This window comes from Vipera ursinii (assembly GCF_947247035.1).
Source record: "Vipera ursinii genome assembly, chromosome: 2".
In the NCBI taxonomy this organism is placed as follows: domain Eukaryota; kingdom Metazoa; phylum Chordata; class Lepidosauria; order Squamata; family Viperidae; genus Vipera; species Vipera ursinii.
The window spans coordinates 262,357,291-262,371,808 of NC_139513.1; the positions used below are offsets into that span (position 1 = coordinate 262,357,291).

At 36.0% G+C, this 14,518-nt stretch overlaps 1 protein-coding gene across 3 annotated transcripts in view; it reads right to left on the minus strand.

Moving 5' to 3' along the window:
• Window positions 1-387: 387 nt before the first annotated feature.
• CERT1 (ceramide transporter 1) overlaps window positions 388-14,518 on the minus strand; it is a 76,225-nt gene continuing 62,094 nt past the window's right edge. For 2 of the 3 annotated variants that reach the window (XM_083354742.1, XM_083354741.1), the window contains 4 exons: window positions 11,265-11,393; window positions 10,911-11,040; window positions 4,940-5,076; window positions 388-3,281 (listed from right to left, as the gene is read on the minus strand). In XM_083354742.1, coding sequence (XP_083210868.1) covers window positions 4,949-5,076; window positions 10,911-11,040; window positions 11,265-11,393 — 387 coding nt within the window. In that variant the 3' untranslated portion in view covers window positions 388-3,281; window positions 4,940-4,948. Of the gene's footprint in view, window positions 3,282-4,939; window positions 5,077-10,910; window positions 11,041-11,264; window positions 11,394-14,518 lie in introns of those variants that run through there. The other variant, XR_014491463.1, reaches the window with a different exon arrangement.

The window sequence follows — 14,518 nt, forward strand, 5'->3', positions numbered from 1 at the left end:
TGAACACAGAAATGGCTAAACCTAAATACCAGTTGAGTTATATAAAATTTTCTTATTCTATTATATAAATTCTGAATCACATTTATTTCAGTAGACAGGAAGATAGATGCATGTGGCCCTTAATATTTTTATGGCTTACAAAGCCTCCTATGATAAAAGTATTGGGGGGGAGGAATAAAACACTCCAGAAACAAATCTTAACCCCACCCAACCTCACTCATGGTCCAACTGCTACTTATGCCTTTCAGTCACCAAAGTTTGGCCACTTGTCACAGACACACATAAAAGCAACTGCATCATACTAGGAGTAAAGTTTCTTTTTTAGAATAAAATAATGTAATGCTAGTGTTGAGTATTAAAAATAAATACAAAATAGAAACATGTTTGTAATATATTTTAATACTTTGCACTTTTAAATACTGGTTTTCAAATCTGTGATTGTAATATGGAAGAGGCAACTCCATTTAGTCATTTATTTTTAATGTTAACAGGATCATAAAGCTATCATAGAACAGTCACATTTTACACACTCGGGACATTCTAGAAACTGATTTATAATTTGAGTATGTAGTTGAACATGATAACTCAGATACAGCTTCATTTATATAACCAACAGTTGACAAAAAGATTTGTGAAAAATTGACTTAACCATTTGATTGAGTACCAGTACATCTTCTTACAAGTCAGCTCAACTTAATAAGATAAGAGAAATTTCTTTCACGATGACCCAGCATTCCACCCCTAACCCCTTCAAAGATTTTATAACATTTAGTCAGATTGCAAAATGTAATAATAAAAAAGATTTTTAAAAACCAGATAGGTCTCAATATGTTGTCCCTTCCCAGTTAAAGAGGAAACTCCAACATTTGATAGAATTCTAATGTTAATATTGGTTCTGGTGGCCGTTCAGTCTTTGGAACAATAAGCTAAAGAGATACAGTAAAGCCACCTACATCCACAGAATTTAACCATAGTTTAGCTCATAAAAAACTAAACGTGTAGGGACTATAATTTGCTCATCAGTTATTATAGCAAAAGATGGCCACTTGTGAAGTATCAGGTAGATGGATGCACTAGATGGAAAAAAAAATCAATAATCAATTGGGAACTAAAAATAAAATTCTATTTCTGGAAAAACATTAAGAACTGCTAGTCAAGCACTGACCACAATTATTTTATTATACATCCTAAGAAATTTCAAGACAGATTGGGCAGGGCTAGCTGTAATGAAGTGACATCACCTGTCTAAAAGTAAAGCTTAGTTTACAAATAGTATCTTTTAGTGTAATTTTTATTTACAGATTTGCAAAATACATCACATTTAGTGCAAATGCAACTAATGACATTAAGATTTATAAACTGCTTTGTAAACTTTCCATCTCTTTCTAAAATAAAGCTATCCAATTAAATAATAGTTATCTGCATGTGTTCCATGATCATAATCAGGAATAGCAAATTGTTGATTTTGTTTTCAGGGTCTAAGCAATATTTTGATATTGAAGTTCCCATCAGTGGCTATGGTGAACAAATATTTTTTCCAGTTGATTGCAAAAATATTAAACTTATCTGAGGTATCAGAAAAGGTATACAAAATGCTTACTGGTGAGATAGTAAACAGATCTAATTCATCATCTTTACTCTTTGCCTTGCCAGCATTACCCTATAGGCACTTTTCTACATTTTAAATCATGATCAGAATTATTCTGTAGTAAGGCATTTCCCATGCACATTATTTAGAGAAAGGCAAATGAAGGATACTAAAAAGCATGAATTCTGTATACACATACATAAAACAACCTTAGAGTGTGCCTGTTTTAGTGTACCAAAGACACATCAGCTTATACCCAAACTAACTTGCTTCCAACCTTGAAGATTCTCATTAGCTGAATCTTCATTAAAAAGTATATTTATTTTCAGGGATGAGCTACTCTATATGAAATAAAGACTTTCTGCTTTGTTTTCAAAAATATATCCAAATTTTGTCTCTCTTTATATACCGTATATACACAAGCTGACAGCTAAAAAGGTCATCTGGATAATCTCAATTTAAAAGTACGACCCAAGGCATTTCCTCAAAAGTACCACCAGTCTTTTCATACAGTTCACCCTTCATATATTGTATTTGTTGATATTAAAGACAGTCAGATCCTTGACAGTTAACTTCTCATAGCAACTAAGAGGAACTCTCTCTAGATTTTATTTGTTTTCATATCTGACAAGGCAGATCATGGGGCAAATATTACGTGTATGGCAAGTTTTTATATATGAATCTCATAGCATAGCTTTACTCAACAGGAAACAAAGTGTAGGACTAAACAACAACATTTTTTTCAAGACTGGGAATGTTATCTTCAGCAAGCCAATTTAACTCAATAAATATTACACAGTGTAAGTTCCAATTGCTAGAAAGTAGCCCATATTCACACAATCTGGGCAAGATACAGCAGTAGCTGTTTTCTGGCAGTCAGGTCTTCTTATATAGTATCTAGTAATAACTTTAGATATCACCAGAAGATATATCTTTTTGGGATCATGTTCTGGAACTAAATTACTATAGCACATATTACACAACTAAAAATAAAAATAGAAATATAAAGATATCTAAAAAAAATAAAGCTTTTCATGCCTACTCCATCAGATCCCAGAAGGTCTTCATAGGAGCAAGACTATAGAAAAGGCAAGTCATAAAGATCCTGACAGCCCTCATATTTTAAGAGAGGTTTTACATAATATGATTTCTCATAGAAACTCAGCAGCAATGAACTGTGATTATACAAAGCATACACAAATTCCCTCTAAAAGGACACAGAATTTACTGAAAACCTGATGGGAAAGAAAGTTATAACATGTTTTTGTGTACATAAAGCACATATGGTATGCTAGATGTGTATTTGTCTCTTGTGCTTTTTAGACATACACAAAAACAAGAACTGTGCAAATGTCTTATGAAGTCCCACAGTAAATGAAATCTCCTCAAATTATTCAAAAGTTAAAGCAATGAACCAAGTTGGTGACCCAAAATTGTAGTATTCTCCTCTAGAGCAAGCAAACAGAGCCATATACATGTATCAACACATGTATTTTTATAATTACACATCAACTCAGCAAAGTGGACTAGCAGAAGACAGTGAAAGTTCAAGTTCATGGCATTGCAGTATTCTTCAGTTGTGTACAGAATGCAAGACTTGGCCCATAAGACTGTAGATCCTACGTTCCAGCTTGGAGCCTTCATTTTGGTTCATTTCTCCAAATGGAATGTTCACACAGCCTTGTTCCAATCACTAGGTAGAGGGAGAAAGGGGAAAATAGATGAAGTTTCTCACAGTACCACTAAAAGCTAGAATGAGGTCAATGTCTGCAGCTTCTCCCCTTGATAAGCAAAAAAGCAAAGGTACCCACAGATTGGTTTAAATGTGTTTCTCTAGTTGAACAAAGCCAGCTGTTGAATTGGATGCATTCATGGCTAAGCACAATTCACACTGATTGTCTTATTTCAACATCACAACTAATTTATTTACAGGTATTCTTTTATGATGTCACAAAATCATCAAAATTAAGATGATTTTGATGAATTTTTGTTAGTTGGTTCTCTGGGTTTGGGGAGATCAGTACCAAGGTAGTATTCACCAGGTGACCTGCAGACATTTTCAGCCTACATCCCACTGAAGCTTTCCCCGTGCAAGTGGGATTGCCTTGCAGTGTTTGCAGTTTGTTTAAAGTCTGAAATCAGGAGGTGACTGGAAGCTTAAATGGTTGCTGGGAATCAATCTCTTATCTTGTCTCTTGCTATGTGTGGCCTGGATCAGGCACCTGACAAGGTGAAAACTATATTGAGCTACACTGATCTGTTGGTAGTCTATTTATCTGATCTGAATTATTCCTCCTCTGAACTTTGCAAAATTTAGTTCAGTCAGGAAGGATGCTTATAAGTTTACAGGTAATCCTCACTTACCAACTTCAATAGGGACTGGCTATTCCATTATTAAGTGGTGCAGTACTTAAGTGCAACATCATGTGACTGTACCAATTTATGCCAATTCTGGCTGCAGTTATTAATCAGGTCACTATGGGTCATTAAGCATGACATCACATGACTCTGACTTGCAACTTCCTGCTGATTTTTCTCCTTGATTTTGGCTTGTCGGGAGCTGGCTGTGCAGGTTGCAAATGATGGTAACATGATTGCAGGATGCTATAATCATTGTAAATGCAAGGTGGGTGCAATTTCCAGGGAGGTATGCCAAACTGAAGACAGCTTTGTGAAAGCAGAACTGAAGACCAAGGAAAGTCCCAGGATCCAGTGAATATATTGGTTCCTTAGATCCTCTCCAGATAAGATCACCCACACATGCTTCCGACAGCTCCCCCTTGCGAGGAAACTGTGGGTTTGAGTCCTGGGAGATGAAGGGATCAGTCATCTTTCTTGGAACTGCAGTGGAGCAAAACTGGTTTTCTAATCACTACCTATCAACTACCTTAAAGCTTTTAGAGACCTTCAAAACTATAAATCTAAAAAGTCATCAGGTGAGTTTTCCCCCCAACTCTGAACAAAAAAAATATTATAGGCTTAAGAACTTAAAATAATTTGAAATAAACAGAAAGAAGCCTAAATAAGATTTTGATGTGGTTATAAACAGTTATCAACTGTTTATAAATAAAGAGTACAGATAAATTTGGAATATTGGCTTTTACTATAAGATTTTGGAATCAACTATAAAAATAAATTTCTTCTTGTGGAAAACACTTATTTTGGGTATCCTGCTTATTGCAAGTCATATCAAAGATAAGTCATTTTATAATTTTAGAAACTGGACATTAAAGGGAAAGGGGGGGGGAACGAATGATTCTAAGCAGGAAAATATTTTAGCATATCTGAAGTGACTATATAATTAATGATAAAATAATTATACATGGCAAAAACCAAAGGGATTATACATACCTGATAATACTAGAACAAAATAGGCTTCCCGGCTGTTTTTTCTTGTACGTATGATGTGAATCGTTTCAAGAATTTGGGATACTCTCGTTTTGCTACTGCCCGTAGTACAGAAGCTGGTGCCCAGCCTCCAGGGTTCACTACAAATAAAGATGAGATTTTAAGTGGTTAATATATTTGTATTTTTGTGGAGTGGCAAATTCACAAACAATAAAATCTGACGAGAATTTAAATTACATGAATATTATCCCATCAGGTTTACTCTTGTAATTATGGTAATATTGAAACACAAACTCATACTCTGTTAAACTGTGATTTTTATCAAGACATAAACAAAGAGCTCCTTAACATCTCTTCCAATTCCACTTACTGGACAAATTGAAGAAATTTTTATACAATTCCTACTAGCAAATAAGGAACCCAGGGCAACTTTTGCCATTGAAAAGTTTGTTTTCACCTGTAAAACATCTACATGTTGTCCTTGCTTAGTGACCCTAATTGGATTTGGAATTTCCATTACTAAGTGAAATGTCATTTAGACGAAACATCACGTGACTGAATTTCTTAGCAATGGCAGCTCCAGTATTTCTGGTTGCAGTTCTTGGGCGAGGATCACACCACTATTACTGAGACTTCATGCTTTTCCTGCCTTGTCACACTTGCCTCAGTTTCAATTCCTCCCACCCACCTTTCTTCCCTTTTAGCCAACCTGGTTTCCACCACCTAAAACCTCAAAGTTTTAGGGGCCAGCAGCTGCCTTGGCTGGACCTGCCTTGTCAGCAGCAGGAGACAAAAGTTAGAGGTGGTGCATGGTGGAAGGGGTAGGCAGCAATACCAGAGCACAGAGCAGTCAGAAAGGCAGAGATGGGGGAGAGAAAATAGGTAGCTGTCAGGAGTTGATGAGGATGCTTTGGTCATAAATGCAGGTAGGCTGTCAAGCACTTGAATTTTGATCATGGACTTGCTGCAACAGCCTTAACTTCAAGGACCAGCCATAACTGCCATTTGTTCAGCATCATCATAATTTTTTAAAAAAATCCCATTTATATCCTGCCCTTCTCCGAAGACTCAGGGCGGCTTACAATTTAAAGCACAAATCAACGTGCTTAGCAATAGCCTTCATTCTATGTATATGCCTGCTTATTAGGGCTTTCGTCCCCCCCAAAAAGCGGCATTATTACAAAGTCAGCTTATTGCCCCCAACAATCTGGGTCCTCATTTTACCTACCTCATTTCAAATCGTCGCTGAACAAATGACAGTTAAGCAAGGATTATCTGTATATTATTGACAGAGAGATATTTTTATGGCTCAAAAGCTAAGCAAAGTTGATCCTAGTAAGTACTTGAACAAAAGACTGCCAAGGAATCTTGAAGTATTAAAAAATTGAGAAAAAAAAACAGTGGTAAACTGCTTTGGTATTATTGCCAAGGATACTGTATGGATGTGACTACATACTTAGAAGGATTTGAACTTAAATGGAAATAGGCTTGATTTTTCCTTTTTTATATAGAAATTTCTGTGAATCTGGCTAATCTATTGCTTGGAAGAAAGTTAGTCACTTGCTAATTTGCCAAAAATCTTTTGCCAATTTTTCCTAACTATACCAAAACTTTGTGATTTTAAATATAACACTGAAGCATAACTGTCTTTACTCCTACTGTTTAAAATCAATTGTACTCTTGACATGTAATAATGGAAACAAAACCCAAACAAGATGGCAAACTATTAACATCTTTTTCTGTGAGCTCCTGTTTTATATGCTGCCTCTTTAGTGTTGTTTATGACTTATTAAAATAAGCAAATTAAATCAGTTATACACCTGTAACTTCCTGAGAGAGAAAAGAAAAGGAAGAATCAGGCACTGAGAAGGAAAGAGAAATGACTTCTGACTTGGAGAAAAGGGGAAAGGAAGAAGTGTCATAGAGTGAGTCTTGGCTTGGAGAACTCTTCCAAGACAGCCAAACCACCAAAAATCGATGAACTTTTTCTACAAAAAGAAACAGTAAGTAAATTAACCATGTTTCTCATCTCTAATAAATTTGAGGGTTTTGAAGAGGAATAACATACAAAAATAGAAAAAGAGCAAAATCATTGGGGTGTTCTTTAAGAACTAGGAGAAACTGCTGATGTAAGAGGGCCACAACTAAATTCATGGTAAAACCATGTTTTCTCACAGCACAAACTATCATTTCAGTGTTCAAGCAATTAGTTTCCATTTAAAAATAACCTGGATCTATTAAAAAGTGACTTTGAGGTTTTTGCCTTTACTGAAGTCCAAGGCCCAAACAGACAGCCCCCAGGACTGAGTGAACCAACATCCCTCAGGACTGAGTAATAATAAATCACAAATGTAACTTCTGGCAAGTGTGCAAGCAGTTAAGGAAGTTATTTCAATTAAGCTTACTTACTCCTTGTAATTAAATCAGGTTGTTCTTCAGATATCATACATCTTTGAACAACCTTAATTCTAGTTGTTAGGTCGCCAAAAGAGAAATTCTAATTTATCTGGGACAGGTTTTTCCCTGCCATCATCAACAGTACCCAAATTTTACTTTTAAGCAATCTATTGCAGCTCACATATTACTTAAAATGAAATAATTTCTTGCTATTCTTTTCATGATGGAGGGATAGCTTCTTTGTTCAGCTCAGCTACTTTTGATCTTCATAGTGTTCCAAATAATAAAACCTGTGTTAATAACATTATCTTCTCTCCCTGTTTGCCCTTGACTAAGCCAGGCCATGGGAATAAGACAGATATGCAGAATGAGGCCAAGTCTAATAGGCACTAGCTATACTTATTAGTACCTTTGAAGCCATGCCCAAGGTCCATCAAAGTGATATTTTACAAAGACTAGTTAGCCTTAAGATAACTCTAGTAACTACTATTGCTACCGCTGAGTCACTTTTTGAGCTCAGTAAGTGAGTTTGTTACAAAATACCTAAAATGTATGGCACAATGTTTTATGACAGTCAGAAGTCTTTATGGGCTATAAAGAATCCTTTCCAAGGCACTTCAGATTTTGACTAATCATTAAACAACCGGTCATAAGTAGACAATTACCTGTATACCTCCAATGTTGTAGTTTTAGGATTAGCTTTACACAACCTTTAGTCACATTAGTGTTATAACTTTGCACAGACTTTTGAAGTTGTTATAATTTTATTTACATTGAATGCTTTTTTGCTTTATGATTTACTTCATGCCTCATGCCTGTGATTATAACAATGTACTTGTATTTATTGTAAGTATTGTAAACTTTGGTGCTAGCTAAGGAGGAAACTGTTTACCCAGAATTCTGATAAAATCTCTGTTGGTGATTTAATCTTATTATTGATATTGCATGTTATGGTACTTTAAGCTTTGAGAAGGGGTAATTTAAAAATATAGTACTTTCAGAAGAATTTTAATCTGAATGTTTTATTTAAACTATACAGTATCTTAACTATACACCACTTCCAATTTATTTTAAATAGCTTCAAAATTTTTTGAAGATACTTGGAGAATCCTTCTGGGAAACAGAGTTAGAAATTTTTACAAACAAACAAAAAAGCAAATAAATAAATAAACTTTTTCATGTGAAATGGGTAGATCATCTTTTTCCTATAATAATTTGTTGATACGTGGTGAAATGTAATCAGTATTATCACCAATAATAAAAAGGCAGCGCTGACAATGAGCCATGGTTACAACATTGTATATTTTCCCCTAATTGTACCAATCAGTAAAAAAAAACAAAAAACAAATACTGGATGGAAGTTAGTTGGAAGCTATAGTTTATCAAGACTATGAATGCTGGTTATGTTGCCAATTAATTGCCACCTAGTTCTGACCCTGAGAAATGTAGATTTTGGCAATGTATCCAATAGCATGTAGGACAGGTAGGAAAATAAACTGTTGGATTTAAACTGCTTTGGGTATAAGGGGGAATTGCATTTTCATATGGTATTTGCTTAGGGTTAGCAAAGATTGCAGATTATACTTCCAATTAAAAAAAAGCGTGTCACAGATAATTTTGAAATCCTAAAATTTTAATTATGTACAACTATTATTAAAAGTAATAGAATCAGTTCTCATTTTGATATTACAGGAATAGGAAATTAAATTAGACCCAATGTAGCATTTACAGATCAATCTAAATAAAATTGTGGGGGTCATCTCACAATCCATCTACAATTATTACCACACACTTAAAACTTTAAGAGTATGAATCCACAAAACAGTGTACATAAAATACATGCCCAATGGGCAGATTTCACAGCATGTTTTCCATGTAACGCATGGCCAGAAGGAAATCCAGATTTGATTTTATGTAACGAACACAGCCTCTAAAAAAGGGGATGTAATCTCCTAGATCTGTGGTTGTGGGCTTCAAATCCATCCAAAAATGGTTTTCAAATTGTAATTTTGAATGTACTAGAAGAGGGAAGTGATTATATATATAAAAGAAGACAACTTACATTAATATTTCTACATTTTATTAAATGTAAATGAAATCAAATTTTAGTTTTTCCTGACTCTTTACTTAAGAGATAAAATGTACCTTCCATGCGCTCCTGAGCTGGGAAAAAGATGACCCCCTCCTGCCCTATTATCTTCATTCTATCTCTATCATCTTAAAAGAAGCCAAACATGATTTAAAATTTGATTGTCATTTGGATTTAATTGTAGTTTCAACAATAAACAATGTCAGGTCTTCCTAAACAGAATTAGTTGTTGCAGTATCTTTACATATTGTAAAGTAATTGTCATGTATGTACCATATTTTCCGGCGTATAAGATGACTTTTTAACCCATGAAAATCTTCTCAAAAGTTGGGGGTCGTCTTATACGCCGAGTCGTCTTATACGCCGGAAAATACTATTCACCTCTCCAATCTTTTTTGCTGGACGGCGGGATCACTGGGTGAATGTAGGTAGGCGATGGCGACCCGTGGTTAAGCGGCCAACAGCAAGCGGGTGATGGAGGGCAAACTCTTGTCAGATCATGGGGCGGCTGCTGCAGCCGCCGCCATTGCTCTCTCTAGGACTGGCCATGCTGGCGCTTCCAATACTGGCTGTCAGGTCCCCGATGAGAGGAGGGGCAGGCGGTCCCCAGAGGCGCGCCGCTCAACAGTAGGAAGGGAGCACCTTTGCTCCCGCCGAGGCACCGCCTGACCGTGCCGACCAGAAGAATTGCTTGCCTGGTCACGGAGTGCGGAACTGAGAGCAGCAACACACCAAGCAAGAGAGCTCAGAGGAAAGAAGGCAAGGCCCCTCTTTGGCGGGGAAGGAGCAAAGCTGGGCAAATCACAGAGCAGGTGGAGCAGGGAAACGTTACAGGGGAAAAGGGGGCGGGGTTTAAAAGGCGAGGCGGGCGGGACGTGGGCCTGGAGACGTTCTGTTAGAAGTAACGAAGGAGCCTCCAGGCGCTTTCTGGATCGGATTGTGCAAACTGAGGGTGCCGCTACAGTCCTCATGTTTCCCAAGGTTGCCTGTCGTGCCAGAGGTATTCCCTGTAGCCCCAGATTCTTTAGCTCCCCACTTTCCTTAATTCGGGCGAATTTTGTGCTCCATGGAGAAACATTAATACGCAAATGCCATTTGTTTAACTGCGCAAAACCTGGGGGAAACCTTGGTATTTGGGAACGGAAAGGCTTAAGACTTTTCATTTCTGTTTTATGCACAGGCTGGGAGGGTCACGAAGTTTACCTCTTTTATTTTAGCAACATCGTGGCACTTATAAAAAAAAGGGTACTAATGCTAAACGAGTTGTTAATATGCAGATTGTGTGCCAGGAAGTGAAATATTGAGTTATTAGCCCAAACCCTACAATTTAACAGAAAAAGTAGGGGGTCGTCTTATACGCCGGAAAATAAGGTATGTACATAGGCCTTGTATCTTATTATCTGTATTGTTCTTTATCTGTAAATCAGAAGTAAAAAACCTTTTACACTAAAACAACCATATATGCATTTCAAGAAAGTCATGCCTTACCATTTGCTACATATGTAATCTTGCATAGGATGTTGTCTCTGCTTATTTTTTTCTTTCCTTCTGGAGGGCTTACCAATGTCTGGCAAATCATAGCAATATTTATTTTGGCACGAACACATCGATTGTTTGTCTGTCAAGAAATACAAACATTCACATTGTTGCTGATTAAATGCTGACTGTGAATAAATACTATGGCTCTGTCCTTTTCTTTCCATTAGAAAAAACTCATTAAATATCCTGAATCTTTTCCTTCCTTTCTTTTAAATTATCATTGCCCTAAGGTTTACAAATACTCCAATTAAGAAAGGAATTTTAAAACAACAAATACCTTCAGAAACTACAAGTTTTACTTACAGGAACACTATCATGTTCCACAGAGAAGTTGCAGACAATCCATGTTTCAGTGTCGTTTTCATTTAAAACTGGTATTTTTCTAATAGAAGATAAATACAGCACATCACGTTGAGAAGCAGGCCATACTCGCTAGAAGGAAAGCAGTTATATGTTTTAAAGTATTCAATTTTTTTTAAACAACACTTCTGTAGTAATCCTAATAATAGAAAACAAGTAAATCAAAATTTGAGGATAGTGATTGTTACATGTATAACCCCAGAGAAAAATATAAAAAGAAATACCTATTCAATAATTCTATGCAAGAACACATATAGACACACACATAGTATTACAAAATATTTCATTTATAACCTAAAATATGACAACCAAAACAAAATTTATAACCAAAGATCAAAAATGTTTAAAATTCAACTATTCTTCAAGACTCTCACATTGTGTTCTTCCAGGCAATGCAATTCTCCACATTTTTACTTACCAACAATGCAAAGTACTTCTCAATTTTACAGCAAAATATTGTTTGAAAGATTTCTCAGTTTTAGATAATACAGCAATAACTTCTGTTACATTGTTTTATAAATCTTTGATAACTAATGCTACATTGTCAAAATTTATTATTTCTAACTTGCTGGAAACAAAAATGTATTAAATATATATCACCACCAATCCCTTCAATACGATATATAAAGATTTGGATTGGCATAATGTAATTTTTAGAGGAGAAAAATAATATTTATGGATTATTTTTAGGTCTGTTTTTTGATTATGTGCCTACATAGATTTAAAGTAAATTACTGTATACAAAGAGTTCAAGCTGAGGCATTACATACAGATGCCTAACACTCTATACACTGAGACTTTCAAACAGCTGGAAACAAGTTTTCTATATTATTGAAATGTTTCTTTGATTTTAAAACACATTTTTGTTCTAATGTTTAAAGCAAACCTATAATTTAGCTCAATATTATTAAACCCATATTGCAGAGATTGGAAAATAACTTGGAACAGTACATTTTAAGATCAGAATATTTTGTGATGCAATGTTTTGCACACTTTTATTATAAATTTGGATTAGATTTTTTTTATTTAAAAAGTTTTACAATACATTTTGACTTTAATCCCCCCTCCCCCACCCCTATCCAACCCTCCCTATCCCTCTCCCCCACTCCCTCCTCCCCCCCCCCGACTTCCCAGAGCTAAATACAGGGCATAAAATCAAAAAACAAACATAAACACCCCTATGTTATCAACAATAAACTATAAATTCTATCTCTCTCTAGCTCATATAAAATGAATACAAACAATATTAATATTACAGATAAAGTAGAAAAAAAAAGAGGAAAACAGAAAAAGAGCTTTACTCAAAATAAAATTTCTTAATCCCAGTCCTTATTCATATTAATTTCAAAAAAAAGAAAAAAGAAAAGAAAAAAAACAAAAAAACTTTCACCTGCTATTTGCATTCTCCCACCTTTCTCAATTTCCAAACAAATTCTCAGTTACACACCAAAAGCGCCTATCTCTGTTAATCTTAATAATCTCCAACCAAACTAAACTATTATCAAAAATAGTTCTTGCATGTATCACGCCAAATGTCTCGCAGTTCCAAATCATCCTTAAGTTCAAATAAAAGTTCAAATACAAAGAGTATATAAAAAAAAGATTTAGGCAATCTCTAAGACAACTTGTTGTTAATTAGGAGCTTACATACCCATTCTTAGTTCAACACATACTTTAAGTCCATAACCCTAATATACTTTTCTAGCAAGCAATCTTAAATTATGTAAAATATTAACAAAAAGAAAAGAAAAAAAAACTTACTTTCTCCTCTATAATAATTTTACTCCATTGACATTCTAATCTAAAAATTAATCAGCAATCTTAACGCCCCAAAACTTTTGGAGCACCTCTGTGATGACCCCCAAAAGTTCTTTAGACTGCTCTCCTCCCACATCTTCACTGTAAGCACACTTTGAAGATTCCATAACTTTCTGCTGGTCTTGCTCTTGCTCTCGTCTCGCTCTTCTTAGGGCGGCACGCGTCATCTTCTGGCCTCCTGCAGCAACCGATGAAACTGTGACTTGATCCCCTCCAACACCATTGTCCTCTGTCTGTCTATCTGCAACGTCTTGAAGCTTTCCCCCACCGTATCCTTTTGCAGCTTCCAAAAATGATAGGGGGGTTGCTTTTAACACATTACTATAAAAATCACGTGCCTGAGCCACAGTAACCAAACGATGTCTTTTACCTTCATGCGTCGCCACCAATCCAACTGGAATCTCCCATCTAAACTTAATATCACGTTTCTTAAGTTCCTGTACCAGAAATGCAAAATCTTTCCTTCTCCTTAGGATCTTCGGAGGGATCTCTTTTAAAACCAAAACTTCTTGCTCAGCCACTACCAAATTAGTATCATAAGCAGCTTGAATGACTTCATCTCTCATTACTCTCTTTGTAAAATAGACCACCACATCTCTGGGTAACTTCCTCTGTCTTGCAATCCATGAATTTACACGAAAAACTTTGTCCATATTTCCCTCAATTTCAGATGCTGACTGGCCCAGTACCCCTTCCAGAGCCTCAGAAATCAGCTGCTTTAAATCTTCTTTGCCATTCTCCTTTAAACCCCTAATTCTAATAGCATACTGCATCTGATTATACTGAACAAGGCTCAATTCTTCGTCCATTTTATCCCTTATATTTTCATTTTCTAATACCTTTGCTTCTAATATAGAGTTCTTTTGACTGAGATCCTCCACTTTTATATCCAGCTGTAGCACACATTCAGCTACGGATTCAACCTTAGACAAGATGTCCACCCTCATTGCTCTCAGCTTCTCTTCCATCTTCTTCTCCAATTTCTCCATTTTCTCCTCCATTTTCTCCTCCAGCTTTTTCAACTTTTCATCCATCATATCAGACATCAATTGTGCATGCTTTCCAAGAGCGTCTTGTAAATCCTTAAGCGTCAATGCCGGGGGAGATGCAGGAGGAAGCAAAGCTTGCAATGAGGTCTCTTGCACCAGGGAAGACCCCGCATTCCGGAGAGCTTTAGAAGTTTTAGCCGCCATCTTCCCCCACTTTCACTTATTACGCACTTTCACTTTAAAGCTATAAAATCCATTGAGCTAGAGAGTAAAAATAAAGAGTCCACTTCACCTTGACCTCCTGTACCGCTCTGCCTGCATCTTGATAATCAAAAGTATTTCCTTTTGGCAGGGGTGGTTGCTAACGCCTGGCTCTGCTCCAAGAATCCC